Raw genomic sequence first — 24,271 nt, forward strand, 5'->3', positions numbered from 1 at the left:
TTTCAGAATCTCTCTTCAGAATGTTATGTGTCATTTTTTGGGGGAGTTTTTTTCCCTGGCTTTTTCTATTCTTGCTCTTCTAAGGACCTGCTTCTTACAGATCTGGCACCTGCTCTGCAGCTTGCAGGGAGAATGGCTCGCAGTTCTGCCAAGCTAATGCCTGCCTAAAACCTGGAAGGGGACGTGGTAAGCCTGGAATTCAACAGAATATAATGCAGCTTTGTGTCAAAATCTCCTCAGCAGCTTTAATTACGTCACTTACAGCACCAAACTTCAGCCAGAAAAGCTGTTGGTTCTGATACAGCAAGCACTTAATTACAGACACTGCTGCTTTCTTTTTCCTTCTCTTTTCCTTTTTTTTTTTTTTTCCCTTCTTTTTAGGGTGAGAAATCTCCAGAGCAAAATCAGGGTTTATAATAATAACCACACTTGACACATCTTTTTCTTTTTTTCTTATAAAACAAACAAAATCACCATGAAATACTCTCAGTAATTACAGAGGTTATTGTGAGTTAAAAGCAAAACAGAAGCTCCTCATGCATCACTTCTAAAACCCTTTCCACCTCTCTGTGGGGTGAAGGCAGAAGTTTACCATCTACCTCAAGGGAGGGGAAAAAGGAGCAGAACATTTTTTAGAGCTTTCTTGAACGTGGTGTGTGTGTGTAAGAAGAAATCATCACTACAAATCTAAAATGAAGTTACTCTTTAAAAACTTCTAAACTAAAGTAACAAAGGACACTAAACTCCTGAAGCCAGATGGTAACTCAATTGCTTAAGGTGATAAAAATGGCATGAAGAAACCGGACTAAACCCCTCTCATCTCTAATCACAGCTCTCCATCAAGTCACAACACATCACACTACTACCACTCCCCCTCATCGTCACATTGAAAAAATAAAACCCACCTCTAATGCTTTTAATGCTACTCAAGTTTGTTGAAAAATAAAGTTTCATTTGGCTGCCATTGCTACTTAGTGTCTAGCTTGGCCATTTCTTGCACGTAGATGCCGATGCTTTCACTGTCGAAGAGCAGAAAGTAAATGTTCTTCAAGGAGGAAGAGCTGGTGCCGTCGAAATGGGTGGAAATAGCTCTGAGGGTCACCTGGGCTGCCGTCTGTTTTGGGAAGCAGTTTCTGTGTGGTTGGGGAAGAAAAGAGAGCAGGTGACTGAGTGTTGGGCAGTGACGTTGAGAGAAGCCAGCCAGAGCTGCTCCAGCCACAGGCTGCTAAGGTCATGACAGCTGCACTGTGGCAAACCCCAAGGTTTTCATAGCAACATTTACCTGCTGCTGAATTAAGTTTCCTTGCTGGCATAGCTGCTGTTTTCATTTGCTTCTACTTCTTACGACCACACAAAATTTTTTAATGCTTGCCCTTGGAATTAAACTTTGACATGCTATGCTGGGCAGGCTAAAAATTTCCAAGGATGTTTTTTTTTTAGCTGAAAACTGAAAAAAAACCAAACCCAAAACATCACCTACTTATCTGACTTCTCCACTCTGTCATTAAAATACCTTGCTTGAGATTTCCATGAAAATAATTGAAACTACAACACCAAGCCAAATTAAGGTCAAGATGCATTCATTCACTTCTCTTGATGGTAATATTCCCTAACCTACAATCATATTTGTATTTAAAACCATCAAAAAGATCTGGCAAAATGGAAGTATTCCATCTATTCCAATGTTACATCAGTTACTGTAAATAGTCCCTAAGATGGGACAGAGGAAAATGAAAATTCACAGAACTGATACAGTATAATTCTTTATCTACCCACAAAAACAGCATTTCATGTGTAGACATGTAGGCAGAGTAAAATGACAGCAAAACCAGGAAGTCCTATTTGAAAAACTGCCTTTTTCCAGGAAATTTTGAAGTCCTTTGATAAACGAAGTGTAAACCAGCAGCACTTGGCAAGACTATTTCTGTTAGGAGGAGTAATTGTAAGAGCAACAGAGTGAAATGGAACAAAGCACCAGAAGGATCTGCAGTAAGACTAATGGTCCAAGAATGGACTATTCTGATTCTGTTTTTAGGAGACATGAAGTCTAGAAACTGTTTCTATTGGCATTTAAAGCTACAGGTAATTTTTAATATACAAAAGGATTTGTCTATTTAAAAAATGACTAAAAATTGCTCTGCCCCTCTAGTTATTCTTTTGTCCTATTCTTTGATCTGTAAAAATACATTTTGCTTTGAAGAGTACCTGTGTAAAAATGGCATTTTCACCTCCTGTGTAATCAGTGATGTGTGGTGATTTCACTGATCAAATGCAGTTTTACTTTCATTTTATTCACTGTCAGGCCAACACAACAGGACTGTACTATGTACTCTACTCTTTGGGCAATACTACCAAAATCAGTACATACATTTCAAAATAAATATAAGCACATGAACTCTAACATAAAGTAACAACTACTGCAGTTAGCAGGGCTCGTGTAAGATTTCTTGTCATAACAGGCCAACAAACAGTTATTTCAAAAAGAAATTTGAAAGGAAAAAAACCCCAAAGTTCAGATTTCTTATTCAAGCACATTTTGCTTGCTAGTTACTGAGAAAGAAATGTGTGGCTTCACACTTGGCTTAATACTTTTCCCTTTTGAAAGCAGAGCTACATTTGAGAAACAGATTTTCTTCTGAAAGAAAAGTTTTGTGTGACAAGTCTTTTAAATATCTATTATCAGGAGGGTTTAAGTGAAGACCCCACATCCACATAGCTCAGGTGGCACCACTGTTACCTGCCTTCAGTATTATGCTGGTATAATCTTATTAGTACAAATGCAGGTTTAATAAGACTCCCCACAGCAAAATGAAGGGCCACAAAACCCCAGGTGGTGCAGAGGAATGAAAATGACTGCCTAGCAATAGAAAACACAGCAAGCCCATTCAGCTCTCCTGTGGATTGGCTAATTTCTCTTTACAAAGGCTCTCTGGCAGTTTCATGCAAACACTGCACTTCAGGCTGGATTCCTCTGGAGCAGCCCTGTGTCAGATGGCAGCAGCAGAGGCAGGGTCACAGAGCAGAGGGCACCTTTCTGTCACAGAGCAGCAGCTCTGACAGCCAATTCCACCTCTGCTACCTCGCACAGAGTCCTACCTGCCGCTGGGAAACGGGGGGAAAGCCACAGACTTCAACTTCTTGTCTTCTGCAGCTGTTAAGCAGTTCTTGACAGTCTCCTCAAGCTGCTCTTCACACTTGTCCGAGCCCCACTGTGGGATGTGACAGTGGATGACAAACTTTGCTGCTAGGCCGCTAGACTGAGTGAGTGCAGCTAACACAAATGAAAATATAACATTTAGTTTGGAACAGAAACCGCCCTGCAACGACCTCTCAACCCAACGTACCTTCTTCATTACATCATCTCTCCAATGAAATAATTTAATCCCAAAAATTTGGGATTAAAATGCCAACACCACAATGCCTCACTTGCAATCATGACCTGTCTCATCATTCTTTTTGTGATCAATTGTTATTTCTTTGGAGACCAAAGAACCTTGCGCTCATTTGGTTAGCATGCAGCTACTCAATAATGGTTTTCAGCTCTCTCATTCAGCACAGCCTCTGGGTTTGTTTTATGCAAAGTACAAAAATCTCTCCCTAAACACAGTATCAGTAATCCCCACAGACATTTCTGCAGTGTTGTCACTGAGTGCTTTGCACAAATATACTGCATCATCATCTTTACAACTCCAGAGTGCTGGGGAGTAATATTTATACCCACTTCACAGCTGGGTAATTTCAGACAAGGACATGAAAATCAAAGTTGTTTGTTGAAAGTCCCCACCAGTTATGTCCAATTAGGAGTCTCAGATTAATATTTCAGAAAGCATTGTATTTCTCCAGGACCTGCAGAGCTTACAGCATGGCATCAGTTTGCTTTTGTTAAAATTGTCACCATCGGCACTACTGAAAGTCTGGGTGACTTGGTAATCTCAGGTTAAACACTCTGAAATTAGCTGTGCAGGATGGAATTAGCCAAAGGATGAAAATCCTGGGTGTATTCACTTGTTCTCCATCACAGAGGAATTCTGTTACAGGCACAAAGGAATTCTGTGCTACTTAAATTTTAACCAGCTGTCTTAATAGTATAAAACAAGTCTATCTTCTAGTTAGGTAGAGATGCTGACAGAGAAAAGTAGTTTACTTTGACTTTACGGCATATAAATTTGATTTGATATGAAAGTGAAGCATATTATCTTGTATAAAAATTTCTCTGTCATTTCAGATTGTAAGACTAGGCTACTCAATTAGGAAATTTCCAAAACTAGACTATTCAAAGCATTTCTTTTTTTGGGTATAGAGATACTATGCCAAATAAGGCATATTGTAACTTTTCTCCATCTGTCTTCCAGACACCTTCAATTGGTTGAATCTGTCCACAAAGGAAGCACAATCTCAGGTCCCAAACTATTCCCTGCTACAAATCTGTTAAGATTTGCTCCCTTGAAAGGAGCTCTTATAATAAAGTAGCTGCAGTGCTTGAGCAATTGCTCTTCCAAAAAGTGTGCCAGTTCTGCAGCTCGTATCACATTTCATTTGTGCTTAAAGTAAGGTAATTATTTGGGTTATACACATTCATCAAACATGCATAAAGGAGAATAATTTATAAAGTATCACTAATTTTTCCTATGCCTCATATGTTAGGCTGAGAACTGTTTCTGATTCTCACTAAGGCTGCAGTACAAACAGGGCAGGAAAGATGGCATAAGATTTCCTTAATTTTTGGACTCTCATGGTCAGAAATTGCATATGACAAATTGATCAGTGTAAAGACAGAATGTGCACAGCACACAGGTATCCTATTTTTCATTTTTTTTCTTCTCAGCAGGCTGCCCATATCAGCAACAGCTTGGGAGAAACATTTACATCACATAAGCAAAGACACATAACAACAGGAACAGATCAGAATGTCCAGAGAAAAGAACATATAAAATGAGCTGTGTCCAAGAGAGAGCAGAGTATCCTTTTTACCTTCAGCAACTTCCAAAGGTCCTTGAGATTTGCGAAGTTCTTTCACTGTTTCCAAGAACTCTTTGCCTCCAGCCTTTTCCAGTGCCTTGCCTGCAAGGACATAGAGCAAAAGGCCTTGGCTTCAGAGTATCAGTGTCAAAAAACAAGTCTACATTATTTAAAAGAACACTGTATGCACACTATCCTGTCTCCCTCTATCAGCAGCTGATTTTTATGTTTACCACTCTGCCTAGACACAGATAAAGTTTACTTTGGTTTTTGAAGAACTCTGTATGCTGTTACTGGAAATTACTTTAATATAAATATCTGTAAGAATGCTATTTACTCTGACTCATGGCTGAAATAGTGTGGAGTGGGATTTTCAGGACTCAGGCTTTCAGCCTCCAAAATGAACCCAACATACAAACTCTACTAATTACTGAAACAAACACAGCTGGGATACCAGGGAAAGTCTTGATGACTAAAAACCAAGCATCCAAAAGCCTGCTAACTAGATTCTGTGCCCTCTATGTGACTGGCTGAATAGCTTTTTACCTACCTCCTGCTTAAATTTCCATATTTGTAATAACAGTATTTCTTTAATTCACATGAGCAGTATAAGGCTTTATACATGAGTATTTCTAAATTATGTAACATCCTACAATGAAACTCATAGTTAGAAGTGCTATTAATATATAATTTTGCAATGCAATTTTCAGATGCAAATGTAAAGATAAGCCATTGAACAACTCAATAATAATTATTTACACATTTGCTGCTCTTGTGCTTCAACAAATTATTTGTGTTTTGCTTGTCATTAAAAGAAGACAAATTAGTGATTAGCCTATTACACCTAGCCAGATCCAGCCTGGTTTTCAGGAGCTGTGAGTGGTATTTTATGGCCTGGGGTAGATTCAGATGAAATAGGATGGGATCTCAGCAGGCAGCCAGTAGCCCAGCCACTGTTCCACCTCTAGATGTGGTTTTTCTGCATGTACAGAGCCTCACCTATTTCTTCCTTGAGGTCTATTTCAGCAGTTGTAGGGTGAACAATGCCTTCTACCTTCATGGAGCCAATATGGCTGATGTCACTCTGTGTCAGAGAAAGCTGAAAAATAATAATGAGGGGGAAGGAAAAAATAAATAGTAATCCAAGTGCAAAATCATTTTCATACCAAAAAGTTGAAGTGAAAGAAGGCTGGATTCAGTCTTTCAGAGACCAGTTATTTTATTCTGTTCAGTATGTGTGATTCTGACTTCTAGCTTTTAATTAATTAATTTGCACACCAGTCAGATTATTTGGTGGTATGCCCACAACTTGGGAGCTTGGTCCAGAGGACGTTATTGCTAGAAAATTAATGTTCTAAAATCACAATTTGAAGAAAAAAAGGCTGATTTAGGAAATGCTTTGGTTTAAGAGAAAAACATTCTTCCTTTCATGTTAAGCCCCAGTCTGTAATTGCTCTTTACTACCTTTTGTCCTGGCACAAGGCTCTTAGATGACAAGATAGTGAAACCATCCCCAGGTCCATCTTCAGTTGTTGAATTTGAAGCTCCTTCTTTTTCATTCTCCTTTTGTTTGTTCTATTTGGTGGGAGAAAAAAAAAAAAGCAAGACTTCTCAAAGGAAACAAAATAATCAACATCTAGCATTATTCAATAATGGAGAGATTTAATAACTTATTACAAATCTTATCTTCTCAGATCAATACATTACTCACAGCCTTCTAATCCCCTAAGATTATGTAACAACAGAGGTCTGCACTGTTTATATAATGCTAAATCAGTGGTTCATCTGAGGCATTACATACTTTTGTAGTCACATTCAGAGGCAGGGCACCCACACCCATCTGTAGATTTACTGACAATTAAGGTTGTATTTATATGGGTGGGCATGTGTTAGTTTATTTTCGTTGCTAACAGAGCAGAGCCTCATATTAAATCAAACTTAGTCACTTAGTAACCCAGTCAAACGCTCCAGTTTGAAGAAAAAACAACTTTGTGATCTGAAAAACAAATGTTCAAGTCTCAGCTATTAAATGATAAAGCCTTCTTATAGCTTCTTACCTCCAGAAGCATCAAACCTATCAGTCCTAGAGGCTGAAGGAGCATCTTCTCACATCTCTCAATATTTGCTTTGAGGTATGTCAAGAAGCTACCACCTCCTACCAAACTCCACATGTGCACAATTCAAAGTAAGGTGGTAGCTGAGATCAATACACAGAGGCAAGTTTTCTTTTTAAAGGCTGTTTCTGCATATTATCAGCTATGGAACTGTACTGAAACTTTGAGGCCACTAGAAGAATGTGCTTAATCCAAGTTTTAAAAGTTGAAGTCAAAGCTTGATATCATTTAACCCTACCCAATGAAAAACTCAGCAGTGTTTCAAGGTGCGTGCTCTGGAATGACAAGCCAAGAGCACTGACCTGGGTTGCTGCTTTACCAATTTAATCCATTTTGGATAGTGATAGAGAATGGACAATCCTAAGGGAAAGTGCAGTGGTCAAGAAGTTCTGATTGACTTATTCTTCTTTTAAAAATCACTAACAACAGCACAGCTAAGAATACATGAAACAAAGAGCTTGTCACAATGACACTGATGTTCCATGTCAGGACAACTTCTCCAGACAGAGAAAAATCTTTAACGGCAACCCAGTAACTGTAGAAGGCTGGAGGCATGATATCTCTCTGGTAGAAAATGTTTTAGAACACAGCTTCCTTTATTTTAAAAGGGCTCACTCTCACAGAATTAGTGTGGAGGTAAGAGATTCTACACAATTATCAAGCAAATATTGCAGAGAGTGACACAGAATCTGTACCTGTCCTGTGCTTACCTTTTTGGACGTCCGGGCCTTGGGAGACTTTGCTTTCTTCCCACTCTTTTTGTTCACAATGGATTTCCTCCCCTTCTTCTCAGGAGCAGGGGAAAGGATGGTCTCAGATTTGCCTTTGGCACCTCGTTTCTTGGCCAGAAGCTCAGGCTGAATTCTGGGCAGGACACCTCCACTTGCAATAGTCACACCTTTGAGCAACTGCAAGGAGAAGCAGTGTATGGAAGCATATTACAGATCCTCTTAGTCTGCACCACCAAAAAAACAATGAGGGAGAAAATCCACAATAGTAAGGAACTTGGCAGGTGACAGCAAAGTCAGCCAGCACATCCTGGAGAATTCTGTTGCTTTACAATCATTCCTCACTCTTCCAGTGCAGGTCTTAGTGCAAACCTGTCCTTGGTGACTCACAAGCAGTGAATAAGGGTAAAAGAAGAAGAGTGTCTGTGGGCTACTGAAAAAAATGACTGCACCACAGCCCTGCTCAGAGGAGGACTGGATGCAGACCTCTTTGGCAGGGAAACAGATGCAGTGAAAGCAAGGAGAAACTCCAAAGACCTGCTTTGCAGAGGTAAACAACAGGAATGGGCTGTGATGCCATGTAGAAGACAGTCTGGCTAATTCCTAAGAGACAACACTGGATCTAGATCCCAGTTCTCAGGTCACTGAGCACAAACACAGAGCTGGGAAAGGGCTGGTAGTGTTAGCATACTTTCTCTTTTGGCCTGTTTCAAATTTTTACTCCACTTGACTGGAAACAGAGCCACATGACTTCATGGGCAACACATTTTCATTATTTAAAGCAGTCTTATTAAGTGCAGGAGTATTCAAAGTGTGAACGACATCATCCATCTTCATACAGAGGAGATACTCTGATGCTCACTGAACCTTTTCAGCAGCCCTGAATAGCACAATCTGCAGCCCATGCTGTGATCTCTGTCCTCACTCAACAAGTTCAGCAGAAGTGATCCCACAAGCGATCCCGGGAGTCAGAGTGCTGAAAACCACAGTTTGGGCAAACAGACAGGGAGGCAGCAATAGCAGAGAGTGAGCCAGATCCCTACCCAACACGGGCCTCGCAGCCAGTATAATAGAAAACACACATTTCTACAGCTTTTGGGAAAAGGTCTTGCATGTTTTCTTTAAGTAGTCAATGTCCCTGAGGAAAAAGTGACGCATCAAGACTACTTGTTTCAACAGGACTCACAGGTTAAGAAGAACCAAAGTTTATGTCCATAAGGTTCAAGATGAGGTATTTCAGAACCTTTGCTTTTGCTTGTTTTTATTTAAGAGGGCACAATCTTCTGCTCTAATAACTGTGATCTCATTCATGTCTCAGACTGAGCTGTTTGTAACCTTTCCTGGCAGCAACTTCACTCAAGCCACAGCACACAACTCCTGCATCAAAATGTAAACAGGCACCTGATTCAGTTCCTCATCATTTGCAACTGCCAGGAGGATGTGTCTGGGGGCAATCCTTCCCTTCTTGTTGTCCCGCGCCGCGTTTCCTGCCAACTCCAAGATTTCGGCTGTAACACATCAAGATAAAAACCAGTAACAAAAATGCAGCTTAGCCACATGCTGCATACACCATTTACACTGTTTCTTAATATCCATTTACCTTTTCAGGAATGTTTCCAGATTTAAAGGGTTCTTGCTAAAGAAAGGCAGAAACCAAACCCCACTCAATATATCTGTAAATTTAGATAAATTCATTTGTCCTTCCTAACTCCCTAAAGGAGAAAACATGCTAAGCTTGGTTCACATAATTTAAGAGTCTCAAGTCAGAATTCTCTTTCAAAAAGGCAAAAAAAAAAAAACTAAAAAGGTACATCAGCAGTCCAAAATTTATCAGCAGCCCTGTGATAACAGAACAGTCAAGCATGCAGTGAAACCCCCAACCTGGAACAGACAGCTCTGACAAACAGCAAGGATTCTCAGGACCAGGGAAGATGAAGACTGAGGTGCATTTGAAGAAATACTTGGAAAGCCAACACACTAGCCAGGAACTGCTGGAATTCTGCATTAAAGGGCACTGAGAATCTGTGAGAAGCTTCATTTCAGAACAAGATATGAAAGGTTTGACTCAGATGCAGGCAGAGACAACGTGAGAGCTTCAATGCATGAAATATAGATAGAAGGGTCCTTCTACATCTCTGGGAACAGGAGGTCACTTCAAAGGTAGTTTCTCTAAGTTAGCAATAACATTTATACTGTAACCAAAGTCACAAAGCTCTTCCTAATTATTATAGAAATATAGATACATCTTCTTAAGTTTATTTGGACTGTAGCAATCAGTATAATTCATTAGCTTACATAGTTTGGCCTCTACTCAGAAGTTATTTCTCACATAAGAACTCTACTGAAACACTGAGAAGGAAGGAAAAAAGGAATTTTTTTTCCTCCAATTACTCCTAAAAATCATATTCACACTTTGTTTCATTTTAAAAGTAGAGAGAGTCTGTGTCATCTGGGTTTTGGGTTTCTGTTTGTGTTTGGCAGTAACATGAATATGAAAATTACAGCCAATCAGAATCCCGTTGATAACTTATTGATGTCTTAATGACATCCTACTCCTTTTTACAAACTACATAAAGAACTAACTATAACTATTATAAAGAGAAGAACTTTCATGAAAAATCTAGTGGAAAGATACATAATGTTTGGCAAAAATTAAAACAATTTCAACATGAGGCTTAGCTCTGGCTCATGGGAAAAATACAAGCTTTCAATTCCACTCTGTTAGAATACAGAAGTACAAACTTGTCTTCCAGTTTTCACTACGACACAGCATACATATTTAACTGAATGTTGGAAATGTAAAATGCATATGCATATTCATATGTACTATATGTATTACATTCATATGTATTACATATATATATATGTATGTATTCATACTCCTTTTTAAAAAATGTATATGCATATTCACAGTGAATTGTAAAAGTTAGTGCAGGAACCTTTCAGCTCTATCACTTCCTAGTCTGTCCTGGATTTTAAAGGAGGAAACTGAAAAGAGATCCCACATAATCCAGCTATATTCACCCCATGGAGCTGGAAATGTCAGACCCTCTCCCAGACCTCTGCCAGCAGAGCTAACACAGCAGCAGACAGCAGGAACAGATTCCATCCATTGTGCAGACCAGCAGAGAGCAAGAAAACAGATCCAGGCTCCTCCAGTGGGTTTTGCAGATGTGTGCTGACAGCAGAGGAAAATTGCATCGGGGGGAAAAAAATCCAAAAACCAACACATACTTACCTGTGTGGAAACTGAAGTTCTTTCAGGTGTGCCAACAACAGGCACATCCTGCTACCTGTGTGCTCACCCCACTGCCCCAGGTTTGGGTCCTTTGGCCAGCAGCATCCTGATGGTGCACTCTTAGTCCTCTGCCTAATGTTAAGAGCAAAAAAGGCAGAACACTCAAATGCCAGCCATCCATCACAGGACACTGGGAAGAAGGGAATCCGAGGCAGAGGTGATGTATGGTAGACTGTGGAATATGTACATGACTTACCAAATGCCAAACATTTGCATAGGTAAATGATTGCCTTACCTCCTTCTAATGAAGGTTTCTATGCATATCTTTTCTAATGGTGGAGGCAGGGGCTCATATTCTTAAGAATATAAAATGGCATTCACAAAATACAATATCAAAACTTCAGAGGCTTCAGTTATCACATGCTCTGCTGACAATAACATATCCCTAAAGAAACTGCTTTACGTTTCAAGTAGAAACATCTTAACAGCTGGGGTTTCCTAAATTCTAAAAAGACTGATCTGAGAATATAGGTCCTGTAATAAAGTCCTATACCAAAACAAGCTCTCTTGGAACTGGCCATCTTGATATTCGCAGCCATAAGTTGGTTCTACTTTCTGTGCTCTAAGCACAGGCATTAAGAATTACATTGAAATCTCAAATAATATTGCTTCCTGCAAGAGTCAAAATCCAAAAAGATGCCTCCACATCAGATGTTTAACTTCAGATCCAGACATCTTCAGAAAAACACAACTCTCTTCCAGCAGAGACACGATGCATCCAAGCTATGACCTGAATGGAATTACATCTTGTCATCCTGTAACATACAGGGAAAAAGACGTTTCTTTAGTTGATGGATCAGCAGATTTGAAATGTCTGGGAACTAAAGCATCCTAGCTAGGTCAAAGGTTTTTGTTCAGCCGAGCTTGTGGAAAGGTGGACTGCTAAGAAAAGCCTATGAGAATAACTGATAGCAAATTGGAAAGACTTCATACAGGTTGTTTTGTTTTCCACCTCCCCTTCAGGAGAAATTGTGTCAGCTCCTGTTACACTATCACATCAAAATCTACCAGTAATACCTTTACTCTGCAAAAATCTATTGATGATGGAGTCCTTGGTCCTCCATTTGCAGGTGGAAAACTATCTGCTGGATTTGTCTCTGCATGGCAGATGAGCACAGAAGATGAGGCAGAGGAGTATTCCAGGTGATTCCTGTGAAGGAGGAAGCTTTTGCTGGTGCTCTGTTCTGCCCTAATTTAGACAGGATGGCTTTCCATTGAGCTCTTCTGTAAGTTCCTCTGACCAGCACACCCTTACATGACTTGTGCTTCCTCATCAAGGGGCTTCTGTATTCTCTACCTACTTTTTGGGAAGATGGCCTGTGGGGCATAAGCAGCTGATGTTTGATTTAGGTGGTTGTGCCTGAAGTCAGCTCTATGCACACTCAGAGCATGAGTCTTGCAAAATCCACCAATCAGATGGGACTCAGGCAAATTTTTCACAGAATTTTAACTCTGAAGCCAGTGGAACTCAAACTTGTTTCAGCAAACACAACCTTCTGGATAGGAATTAAGAGGCAGTTTTACAAGATGATTTTCAAGCCTAAAATGTAAACCAGCATAGAGAGATTTAAAAGAAAGATTTAAACAGTGAAGAGATCCTCAAATTAGCTGATCAGTAGAAGTAAAAGTATCTTCCTGAGATTCCACCAACTTTGCACTGTGGTGATTGTTGGCATTTTAATGACGGGGTTGATAAGGCAAAGTGCAGATTTGGGGGTGATAATGGCTGTGAGGTGCTGCCATGATCAATCTTGCTTACAAAGGAATAAACCAGGGGTCCAATATCTTGTGACACAGAACACACAACAAAGCCAAACAGCAGTCTCAACCTCATAAACTGGGAGTAAGGATGCTCCAGATGTACCTGCACCCTCTGGATGATACCAGCCATGAGGCTCAGTGCTCTGGGGCAACACAAATAAGGCCAACACCAGACCAGGCAGGACTGGTCACTCACAGAGATCTGCTGGCCCAGGCCAGGCCTTGGAGGAATGCAGGCACTCAGGTGTTCTGGCCCTGCTCGACCCTTCCAGCCTCATCCACCTTCCCCCTATCCCAGCCATGACTTGCTTCCCCACAGCTCCACAATCTCCTTTCCCTGGCAATCCACACCAAGACTTCTATCTCAGTGGCCTTTCCTGCACGGTCACCATTTCTCCTGTCTACTCAGGCTTAATATTCCTGCCCAGATTCTTCATTACCAGCACCCCCTCCATCCAATTCTTGGCCTATTTCCTATTTTTTTCAACTTGCCCTCCAGCTTCCTGGCAGGATATTTGGACACTCCTCACCATTTATTTGCCTAGTGGTCATCAGTCCAGCTCTTCCCACTAGCCAGACCTATCCCTGTCTCTAATATCAATATTTTTCTTCTATAACCACTGCCTCCCCAAAATGTTATGATCCAGGAGCTCAGAGTGGCTGGAAGGTGTTCAGTGAGGACCAAGTCTTCAGAGATTTTAGCTGTTAAAGTCAAAGAAGTCTCTGCTGAGCATGAGCAACCTGTGTTTTATCGAAGTTAGAGCCTAGCCAAAGAGAGAAGATTTCTCTGAGGTGGCTGAGACCACCCTTCCCCTTTTGTAGAGCATCAAATCTCTGCTTAAACACAGAGAAGCACTCAGGAGTTTAGAGGAAAAATTTTCGTGAATGTTTTACATTAAAAAAAAAAAAAAAAAAGTTTAACCTGTTTCTGTGAAACAGCTAAGAAGTGACAGTACCTTACTGCCACCTTCCCAGATTTAGCCTGAAGCAGTTCCCATGCCTGCAGCCTTTCATCCCAAGGAACCACCACTTCACAGCTGCAAATCCAGGAGAAAAGAATGGCATTTGTAATAGAAAGATCAGATAATGTTAAGAAAACTTAGCAGTTTGACATATAATATCCCCTTTGACAACATCCTTGAAAATGTTTCTACATTTCTACAGGCTTCCCAAAACCAATGACTTTATTCACACATAATATTAGAAATACCTAGATCAGCAGGATTAGGTGCTGCAACACTGTTTTTTTAAGCTCTCCGCCTTTGTAATATTTCCAAACAAAATCCTGGACAGAGCACAGGAACTTTGGTTTGGAAAGAAACACAATCCACCAGCAACAGACATTTGCTCAGAAACATTACTCCATTCTATCACAATATATACAAGAGTTCTCTGCTGAACCCAGCAGCTGAAAATAGCATTCCCTTACAATTTATGTGGGCTCCCAGCCTACACCTCTAGCAATTTTCTTGCCTGATTGACTACACATTCTTTTTTTTCCTAAGGCAAAGTGTAGGCACACACATAATCTGCTCATATCAGATTAATGATTTAAATTAAACTGCACTTACTATCCAGGAGCAGAGCCAAGACATACATTGTTCTAGTTCAGGTAATAAGCAAACAATGCTGACCACAAGTCAGTCTGCACCACTGAAATGTTGCACATACCAGATGTGCTGCTGACAATTTTTGTAAAAAACTGCCACAGCTCAGAACAAGCATCTCTAAATGTTTATCTTAGAAATATCTCCCTGTGGAGTAGGAAAAAAAAAAAAGCTTTTCTCTCTAGACAGAAGGTCAGCAGTCACAATGCATCACATTATGTTATAGAAGTTACTGTGATTTCTTCAACACAAGCAATACTTTGTCACTCCAGCTCCAGAAGTCGCCTCAGGGAAAAAATAATTAAACTTGATTCTCATCCTGGAATGTACTGCCACAAACATGGAAATTTTTGCAATGTACTATTAGGCTTCATGGTAAATTTAATTTTAATATTGAAATTATGAAATTAGTGAAATTTATTAGTGAGATCTCAGATTTTCTCCACACCTTTGAAAGAAAATAATGCTTTTATTGTCTGGTAATGAGAACAAGCTTCATGTGTAAAAAATACAGCAGTGTCTATATAAAACCTGTTGCATGGACAACCAGGCTCCATGCAAGCTTCTTCATGCCACATTGGCAATGAACTACACTCCTGAAACACAACTCACTCAACTAATTCCATCCAGGCTGTGACTCCTCACAGATTCTCTAATGCACCTCAGTCTTGATCTATAACCCCCAAGTAACCTGAACCAGAATCCCGCTCTGCACCGTGACTTCTAACAATTTGCTGAAGTGCTATTTTCCATAATTAAACAAGAAACTCAGCAGATATGATCATAGGACACTCTGAAATATTTCTGTACAGAATCACAGTATATTGTATCACCATGGGACACCTGCCCCTTCCCCAAAGTTCAATTTCAGAAAGGCAGGAAAAAGAAAATTCAGGACAGGTCGGAAGATTTAAACCCTGGAACACTTTCTTTATACACTTAGGCAAAGCAAAAGGGTTTTTAAAATTAAAGAAATCCCCACCTTTGTATTTCATAACACTTTGACACTGTCCTGCAAGAAATGCAGCCAGCAAAACATTTTAAAAGCACACAAGCAGTACAAGGTGGGTTTGCTTTTTTCCCTCCTATTACTCACATTTAGGCATATCAAAAAGCCTAATTAATACCAATTTTCTCTGAGACAGAAACTACACAGGTGTGACTCCTCACTCTGCAAAGCAATAAAAAACAACACTCCCAGCTAGTGACCAAGCATGGTGCCTCTAAAGGAGAGAATTTCCACCCTCAGCCTCTCCAGGAGACAAATTACCCTCCCTCCTTAGCGTTTTCAGCAGATTTCAACAAATCCTGCACTTGGCAGAGCCTGATTTCCACAGGTGCTTCACATGTTTGCATGCCCTGGCCTCTGTGTGTGAGCAGCACTTCCAGGAGCAGTTCTGGGTTTACCTGCGAGGTACTCGATGACAGCTGCCATGTACACGGGCGCCCCGACCCCGATGCGGTACTTGTATGTGCCTTTCTTCAGGTAGCGCATCATCCTCCCCACGGGGAAGATCACCCCGGCCCTGCTCGAGCGGGACAGCTTCGACATTTTCTTCTTCCCGCTCCGCCCCGACATCTTGTGGCCTTGTGCTTCTCAATCTCCTGGTGGTTCTCAGTGCCTTGCTCCAAACCCGAGGGCTGCAAGAGAAAACCAATGGGATTGATGAGAAACGTCTCCATGCGCTGCTGCTGCTCCAGAAGCAAAAATCCAAACCCACCCTCAATGCCTGTAAAAGTGCAGGCATTATTCGTTAAAAGGGGGATAACTGGAATATTTGCTGTAACTTTGCTTTTGAACTGCACTGTCAGTGTAGCAATATCAGGAAAACAAATCTTGGTTTCTCCTTATTTTTCTGGCAACCACAAGATTACAGATAAACAGACAACAAACTCTGGAATCCACTACTCCACTCCAAAGCTTGCATGTGGTCACAGTTACACCCCTAGTTCTCACTCTCAGTCAAATAATGTTTGGGAAAGACTTAACTCTATTTACAAAAATTGCTTTTAACTCCATTTCGATAGCTGCCCCAGAGGCCTATTATGAGCCGGGTTACTCCTTGGAAGCAAACAAAGAGCAGGTCTGCCACAGATGGTATTTCTGTCAAAAAAGGCACAATTACCTCACTCCCAGCACTCATCACCTCAGTGAAACAAGGGAACACAACGAGGCAGACACTTTGAAAAGCATTAAGATTCATCTAGTTGATACTGCTACATTTTATCATAATCTTTTCATTTATGATATCAAAGATATAACATCAGCAGTGACCTGTAAAACCTTGGCATGTCCTTGTGTATCAGCCAGACAATATTTTTCTTTCTGTCTGCAATGTATTATTTGGGCATGATATGAAAAGTTGGCAAGATTAAACCAGTAAACCTATCAGACACAGACACGTCAAAATTGGCGTTGCTCATCATCCCACTCCGAATTCTGCCAGCCTGGAATCACAAGTGGTGGTAACAGAGCTCAGAGGGAAGGTGAAAACAAGTGGGGTGGCAAGATAGTGATCTTTAGAGATGCAAGAGGATGCCGTGAAGGTGGAGAGAGCAAGTGTTCCCTACAGCAGTGACTGTTACAGAGGCTGTATGGCAGAGGAGACAGAGGAGCACAGAACTGGGTCAGACAGGGAGGCAGCAGAATCTTCCCATCAAGACAACTTCAGAACAATTTGAGAATGTATGTCAAAAATCACTCGAGCAGCACTGGATCTGCTTTGGGACTGGAGGCTGGACAAAGTGATGTTCCAAGGTCCCTTCTTCAATGAAACTTGCCCTTTGTGACAACTTCAATTTCATAATAATAACAACTCTTAAAATGTGTCCTTTTCAGTTTGTGACAACTAACATCCAAATAATAAACCTAGGCTGGGAATTAGGCTTCTAGCCATCAGAGGAGCCAATTTCTGGAACAGCCTTCTCTTTAGAGCAACAATCACTCATTTTAAAGTGGAACTTAATAAATGCATGCAGTAGGGTACAAACAGGTTCCTGCAATGCTGGCAGGACAGTTCCATCACCCAAGAGTTCAGTCCAGCACTGAAACTCCTGCAAGAGAGCCATGCTGAAAGAGTACACTACCTGTACCAAAATTATATCAAGCTAACCTCTCATATATTTGTTCCTATAGCATCAAATCCCAGCTGAATGAAAATCAGTGGAAAAAGGCAAATGTCAAGGGATTAGATCCACAGAAAACCATTGTTGCACTTGATCTCTGTGACAGAAAATCAAAACATATTTGTACACAACTAGCCACACTGCTCTGGGCCATGCTGCTGCATTAGATAAATTTATGTTTAATTATTCACTTTTCCCTCGTCCTTCTGTTGCATCACGGAACTTTCCACCCCTGCCTACTCCTCTGTTTTCCCTTTCTCTCTCACAGGAAACCTCTGCCATTACTTACTCCCTTGCTGTCAAGCCAACTTTTGGAATCCCAAAATATTTCCCAAATGCACCCCAGGTTACGTTTGCAGAATTTTGTGAGAGCCTAAATACAAGATGTTTCAAAACTCTGCTAACGCTGTCTGCTTTGCAATTTACATGGGCCAGGGTGCATTGTGGAGCAACAAACACAACAGTGTGCTCTTGTCTTGTTTTGACTCCTACAGGAGGCATTTTTTGGTAGAAAGCCAAGATCAGGACCCGGATAAAAAACATGCTGAGAAAACTCCTGTGGATCCGGACAAAGAAATCCCACAGACAGGGATCTAGTTTCCTTGCAGGAAGGGGAACATGAGCTCAGCCCTGCCACACTCACCTGAACTGTGACCAACAGGTAAAGAGCTACAAGTTGAGCACTGCTGCCCTAATTGCCCTCTTCTGATGACACAGCCAAGCCTCAAGGGCTTATAAGTTGAAAAGTCTACCCACATTTGCTCCCCCGCTGCCAGCTGATTCACCATCTCTATGTTTCTCCTCATGAAGTGCAGCCTCCATTTAAAAATAAACGTGTGTCACTCGTGCTAAGTCCATCCTCACTGAGCTACAAGGGCTGTGTCTATATCTGGCTGCCATGACATCAGGCTTGGGCAATTTGAAGCAATTATTTTCCCTATCCCTTAATTGGTCACAGCACACTCCCACTCTGCCATGACTCCAACATCCCTGTGTTGCTATGGGGGATTGAGTAGCTACCACATCTCTCCAAGTCTCTATAACGTGACTGTGAGCAGGGCTTTCCTCTGTTGAGTTCTCCCTTCTTCAGAGCCCAAGGCAACCAGTGACATTTTCCTTCTGCCTCCTGGAAAAATACCTGACTCCACCTTCCACTGGACCAGGTTGCTCCAAGCCCCGTCCAGCGTGGACCCGGGACACTTCCAGGGATGGGACAGCCACAGGTCCTCTGGGCTACCTGTGCCAGAACCTCCCCAGTTTCACAGGGAAGAACTGAGGGAAGAGTTCCTTCATAACATCTGACACAAATCTCTCCTTTTTTAGATTTAAACCATTACCCCTCGTTGTGTCACTATTTGCCCATGTAAAAAGTCCCTCTCCCTCTTTCTCACATGTGCCATTCAAGTACTGAAGGTCTCCCCAGAGCCTTTTCATGGCCAGGCTGAACATCCCCAGCTCTCCCAGCCCGTCTCCTGAGCAGAGGCTCCAGCCCTGGGACCACCTTGACTCCCAAACACTGAGAGACCTGGTACTCAGCAGTCAAAGACTGAAATAAATGCAAGACTACCCACACACCTGCACCTCGCTCATCTCCAGCTGAAGATCTATTAGAACAACTAGGAGTTGACAAGGAACCCACAGACATACCTTGGATCCTGCTTAGGCTGCACGTTCATTTAAAAAAGAAATATTTGTGAAAAATAGAGTGGAAGACATAAAGCAGGGGCTCATTACATGACGGAATTGCTAAGGCACCAAAACACAAACATAGTGCTATATTCAGGGGGCAGGTGGGGTATCTCCGGCCTGCAGAACCACACACACAGAGGGCCTTTCCACTGAAAAAAGCTCCCAGGGCATCCCAAACCCCGGGGGTCCCAGCAGAGGCAGCTCCCACTCATCGGGCGACCCCTGCGGCGCCGCGAGGCTGAGAGGACAGGCCTCGGTACGGACCCACACCGAGCCTTTGGACCCCGCTGAGAGGCGCCGAGCTCGAGGGACACCGGGGGGACACCGCGGCCACCCCGGAGCCGCCCGAGCCCCCTCAGGGCCCGCCCGCTGAGCGCCGCCGCCCCGCCCCGCGCACGCCTCGCCGTTGCCCGGACACCGCCGCCCCGCCCATTCCCGCCGCTGATTGGTCGCTGCGGCAGTCCGTGCTTGGGAGGGAGCGCGGTGATTCGCTGCGATCGGCTTGATCGACAGGAGGGGGCGGGAGAAGCAGCCGGGCCGCGCAGGCGCTCCCACGCGCAGTGGAGAGTGTGTGTGTGTGGGGGGCGTGGCCGCCGGCTTTCCCGCGCAAACGCTCCCCCCTCACATCCCCCCCCCCACCCGCCCTTAGCGAGCGCCGCCGCCGCGGAGGCTTCGCTCGCTGCCCGTGGAGGGCCGGCTGTAGCGGCGGCCCCACGGCCCCGGAACGGGAAGCTCTGCGGGGGCCGAGCGGAGGCAGCGAGCGAGGAAGAACCGCCCGCTCCCTTCCCCCCCCCCCCCCCCCGCCCCCCACCTTACCCGAGGCCGGCCCCGCGCGCGCCGCCGCCACCGCCTCGCACCACCCCCCCATGGCCTCCCCTCACCCACCCCCCTCACGCCCCCTCCCCTCACAGCCTCGGCCATGGCCGGACTCTCCCGGAGAACGGCAGCGGCGCCGGGAAGAGGAGGAGGAAGAGGAGGAGGAGGAGGTGGGTCGTGCGGCCGGGGAGACAGGGAAGGAGAGGATCAGGGCCTCGCCACGGCCCCCGGAGTCCCCGCGCCGCCGCTCCCCTCACCTGCTGGCGCCCGCCGCCGCTGCCTCCTCCTTCTTGTCTTCCCTTCCTCTTTTTCCTCCCCCTCTTTTCCTGCTCTCCTTGCCCCCCCTCCCCTTTCCTCCCCACTTTCCCTTTTCGGCTCCCCCCGCCCTCGCTCCGCCTCAGCCGCTCTCCCCGTATTGTATGTTTCAATGGTGATGGCGGCTGCTGGTGAGGGGGGCGGCAGGGGTTTCCTACCGCTCCTCACATACCGCCTCTAGGAGGAGTCACTGCAGCCCGGGCCCGCTACAACCCCCCTCTCTTGGCTGCCGCCCTCCTCGCCCGGGCCCCAGGGCCCTGCAGTGGGGGCAGGAACCCCCTCCCCGCCCAGCAAAGGGCCCCCTGACCCTAGTCCCAGTGGGCTTGTGGTAGCCGGGAGCATAAAGACAGAAAGCTTTCCCGGGGTGGAGTAGTTCGGAGATCGAGAGGTTTCAAGGCAATCCCAGACTGGGCTAAAGCTCAAGGAGCGCCTGCTTTTTGTTAGAGAGAGCCACCCATCCCTCTATCCCTTTGGCAGGGTGGGCTGCGTGCCTTGATGTGGTGCCTGTAACCCAGATATTGCAGGATCCCCAAGTCGGCGTGGAACGGCTGTAACAAAGAGTGCCAGCGGCTCTTTGTGTTGTCTTGCGTTGGAGCGTTCTGGGCGCTCCCAGGCTTTCCAACTCATCCGTGAGGGCTGCAAACTTCCTTTCTGAATGGAGGCTGAGGGTTTTTCTTTTCTTCCCTGCAGCCGCACGGATTGAAGAGCTCGAGCTCCAAGAGACGCAATAAGCGGTTGTGTTATGAGTCTTGGCAGCGCCAAATCCGTGAGCAGAGGCTGCTGCAAACAGGAGAGTGCAGGGCTACACCTCTTTAACTCATCTCAGGTATATTTTTACATCAAACTGAGTTTATATCATCATTCCTATACAAATACTTTGCATTGTTGCACTGATTTCTCTGTAAAGACGTTTATTTGGGTGCTACTGTGATGCACTAGGAGATACATTATTAACACAGAGCACTCCTGCTTGCTTGCAGTGTCACTTTAGGAGGGAACAACAGAGAGAAAGAGCCATTCATGCATTCAGCATTCTCTGCCACTGTATAAAATCATAAAAGATTCTCTTGAGTTTGGTTTTTGACTCTGCCAAAGTAAGCAATTTTGTATCTGCATAGAATTGGATTTGGTGGGTAAAAAAGCAACGGAATATTTCCCCAGGTTATGTTAATTGTGGATCACACCATCTCATGAAGAAAGAGGGCATGAGTTCAGGACCTGCGTTTTTCTGGGCTGCTGTGCGACCTTGGGTAAAGCAGTTCACTTTACACAGCTGTATTTTGACTGTCATTGAAATGGAAATAAAGATACCTTTTCTCTTTTCAAGCATTGAGTAAGAGCCTCAAAGCATTGCTTGGATTAATTATTTGGAGTCTCTTCTCTTTCCCACTTCTTGAAAACAAGGTCAAGATGCTTTGAGACTATAGAAGAAAAAACTTGTGTATGAGCTTGACTTACTTTACATGTAAGAGGAAACCTTACCTAGATCTTGCCCTCTGAGAGTTGGAATTTATCTAAGGAAGAAGATATCTGTAGGCTTGTCAGTGTATTGAACCATATTGGGAGGGTAGGAGGAAGCTCAAGATTTTCAAGCACTAAGCATAAAAATTAATGCTAATGTAAAACCCATGTGAAAAGGAAAAAAAGCATTTACATTTTTCTATTTCCAGATACAAGTAACCGCATCCAGTAACCCGTACAATCGTGCATGCAGTATGTGGCTTTGTAATTAAAAATAAATTGAGATGAGGCAAAATAAAGCATCCCCAGTTTTTGAAAACATTCCCAGTTTGTTAGAGTTTAACATCAAATAGTTGCTGTGTGATAAGAACACGAGCATGTGGGAGGTCTTTCAAGGGAAAAAAAAAGCCTTTGTGTGAGGCAAACTTTCAACATTAGGAGAACTCACTCTGTTTATAACAACCCTTTTCTGTTTATGAACATTCTCCTGAAGGAAGCAGGAGTGCTGGAGAAGTGCAAGAGAAGATACTGAGGATTTTTACAGTGTAACAGTTTTTAAGTCAGTCATAGATGTCTGAATTTTAATACCAGTTTTCCTGCTGTTGTGATTTTTAATACTCTTCACCATAAACTCATATTCCACTCTACTTCTCCAGTGGATACAGCCTATTCTTAACCTAAATATTAACAGCATTACAGGGATATTTTATGTTGTTTCAAATATTTCTGGAAGATTCAGAGTCACTTTGTGACACAATAAGGAATTTTTGAGTAGAGCAGATCAGAGCAAGGCAACACTCAACAGTTACCAGGTGTGACTTGTTCTGCAGTAATGGTACCCTTGGAACCAGCTGCCTTTTAGAGCAGGTAAGAGGCTTCTGGTCACAGTACCTGTATGTTGTGGCTGTTTAGGTGAAGTTGTTCAAGGAAGAACTGTTACTAACTATAATTTGTGCCATGCTGGAGTCAAGCAGAGCTTTCCCCACTCAGCAGGAGCAGGGCCTGCCCTCTTTAGGTTGTGCAAAGACCATCTGCCTGTTGCCTCCTGAGCGCAAATACAATCTGTTACTTTGTCAAAATAAACAACACATCTCTCTGATCATTTCTAGCCTGCTGCCTGCCTGACTCCCCAGCTATGGGGGAAACAGCCTGTTTATGGCACTTTCATTTTGGGCCAGAAGCTGTTATATCTCAAACATTGCAATGAATATTTCATAGCTCCAGAACCCAGGGATAGGGCTTTGCTCTCACTCTGGCAGGCGTTCAGGGTCATCCAGGCAGGACAGGAATGCTGAGTACTCCAAAAACTCTATTTTATGTCTGTATATAATCCAAGGAACTTGATCAAATCAGTGTAAGCATTGCCCTGACATTAGGATAACCAAATACAATCCAAGTTGATGTGTGTCTGTACTATGGTAATAGTGAACAGCTGTAACAACCAAGTTCTGCAACTAATCTATATTTCTGTAATGAATGATTTTTCCCATTTTTTAGCGATTTTAAAACCCTTTCTCCACCTTTCATATTGCTCATGTGCTTGTTATTCCAGTAGATTGGATACAATGGGTTAAAGAAGCAAAAGCTACATCCTAACTTCTGGAGAACTCTCTTTTAGTAGTACTTTAGTAGTACTTTAGTAGTACCATCCCACATACTTCAGAATTAAAATACTCTGTGTGTCAGATTCTGACATGTTGTTTTATGTAGGCTGATTACCTGCAGTCACAGGTTAGCTATAATGTGTAAGCAAGGGGAAAGGTCTTTCCTCCCCAAACACCAACTAATTTAAAAAGTTAAATGTAGCTTATTAGCTTAACATAATGCCTTGGGAAGGCTGACCTGAAAGACAGACTGGGCAGAGCTAGTGAGGATAAAGCAGGTATTTATTGAAAGGCCTCCAGGATACACCTTGGGCAGGGCAGGGCCTGACCAGGGCTACACCCAAGGGGGACTAAGAATGGTCACAAAATGGGTAACTGGTCACGAGGTCTCACATTTTTATAAGTTCTGGTCCATTTGCAGATTGGGGTTTAATTGTCCAGTTACAGCTTCAGGTTGTCAGGTCCCATCCTTCTTGTTTTCTCTCTTTAGCCACCCTTGTTTGTGCTTTTGGGCCTGAAAGTTGTCCTTGGCCTTCAGCAGGAAAAGGATTTTTTTTTGTCTCCCTACTCTGTGAAGAGACTTCACCAGCACTTAATATGAGGCTCAGAACTGCACCCCTGGGCACCACAGAATCTGAAAAACATGAAAGCTCAAACTTAAGGCACCAAGCAAAATATCAAATATGTCTTTTCATCCTAAAAGGAGTTTTTAATCCTTGTCACTTATCCTTAAATGCAGCTATGCTGACTGCAGAGATCATTGTCTTAATTATTCCTTAATCATATAAGTAAA

The 24,271-nt window shown here is 43.1% G+C and overlaps 1 protein-coding gene across 2 annotated transcripts; it reads right to left on the reverse strand.

The window, feature by feature from the left end:
• Window positions 1-134: 134 nt before the first annotated feature.
• MACROH2A2 (macroH2A.2 histone) lies at window positions 135-20,540 on the reverse strand. 2 transcript variants are annotated; one of them, XM_083866896.1, is made up of 9 exons: window positions 20,356-20,540; window positions 15,875-16,108; window positions 9,203-9,309; window positions 7,784-7,981; window positions 6,424-6,534; window positions 5,959-6,058; window positions 4,972-5,061; window positions 3,097-3,271; window positions 135-1,133 (listed from the first exon to the last, which is right to left on the reverse strand). In XM_083866896.1, the coding sequence occupies exons 2-9, from the start codon at window positions 16,044-16,046 to the stop codon at window positions 968-970; spliced, it is 1,119 nt and encodes a 372-aa protein (XP_083723022.1). In that variant the 5' UTR covers window positions 16,047-16,108; window positions 20,356-20,540; the 3' UTR covers window positions 135-967. The 2 variants fall into 2 exon arrangements, with proteins under 2 accessions (XP_083723022.1, XP_083723023.1); XM_083866897.1 differs by lacking the exon at window positions 20,356-20,540 and adding an exon at window positions 16,189-16,248.
• Between the last annotated feature and the right edge of the window lie 3,731 nt (window positions 20,541-24,271).

This window comes from Zosterops lateralis (assembly GCF_965231275.1).
Source record: "Zosterops lateralis genome assembly, chromosome: 8".
NCBI classification, from domain to species: Eukaryota; Metazoa; Chordata; class Aves; order Passeriformes; family Zosteropidae; genus Zosterops; species Zosterops lateralis.

Bases quoted from the DNA above. Each gene is read 5' to 3' on its own strand.
- MACROH2A2 (XM_083866896.1), bottom strand. From the start codon at position 16,046: ATGTCGGGGCGGAGCGGGAAGAAGAAAATGTCGAAGCTGTCCCGCTCG. The intron at 6,535-7,783 runs GTAAGCACAGGA...CCCACCAAATAG, and splicing joins AGGCCCGGACGTCCAAAAAG to AACAAACAAAAGGAGAATGA. The intron at 6,059-6,423 runs GTAGTAAAGAGC...ATTATTTTTCAG, and splicing joins GCCTTGTGCCAGGACAAAAG to CTTTCTCTGACACAGAGTGA.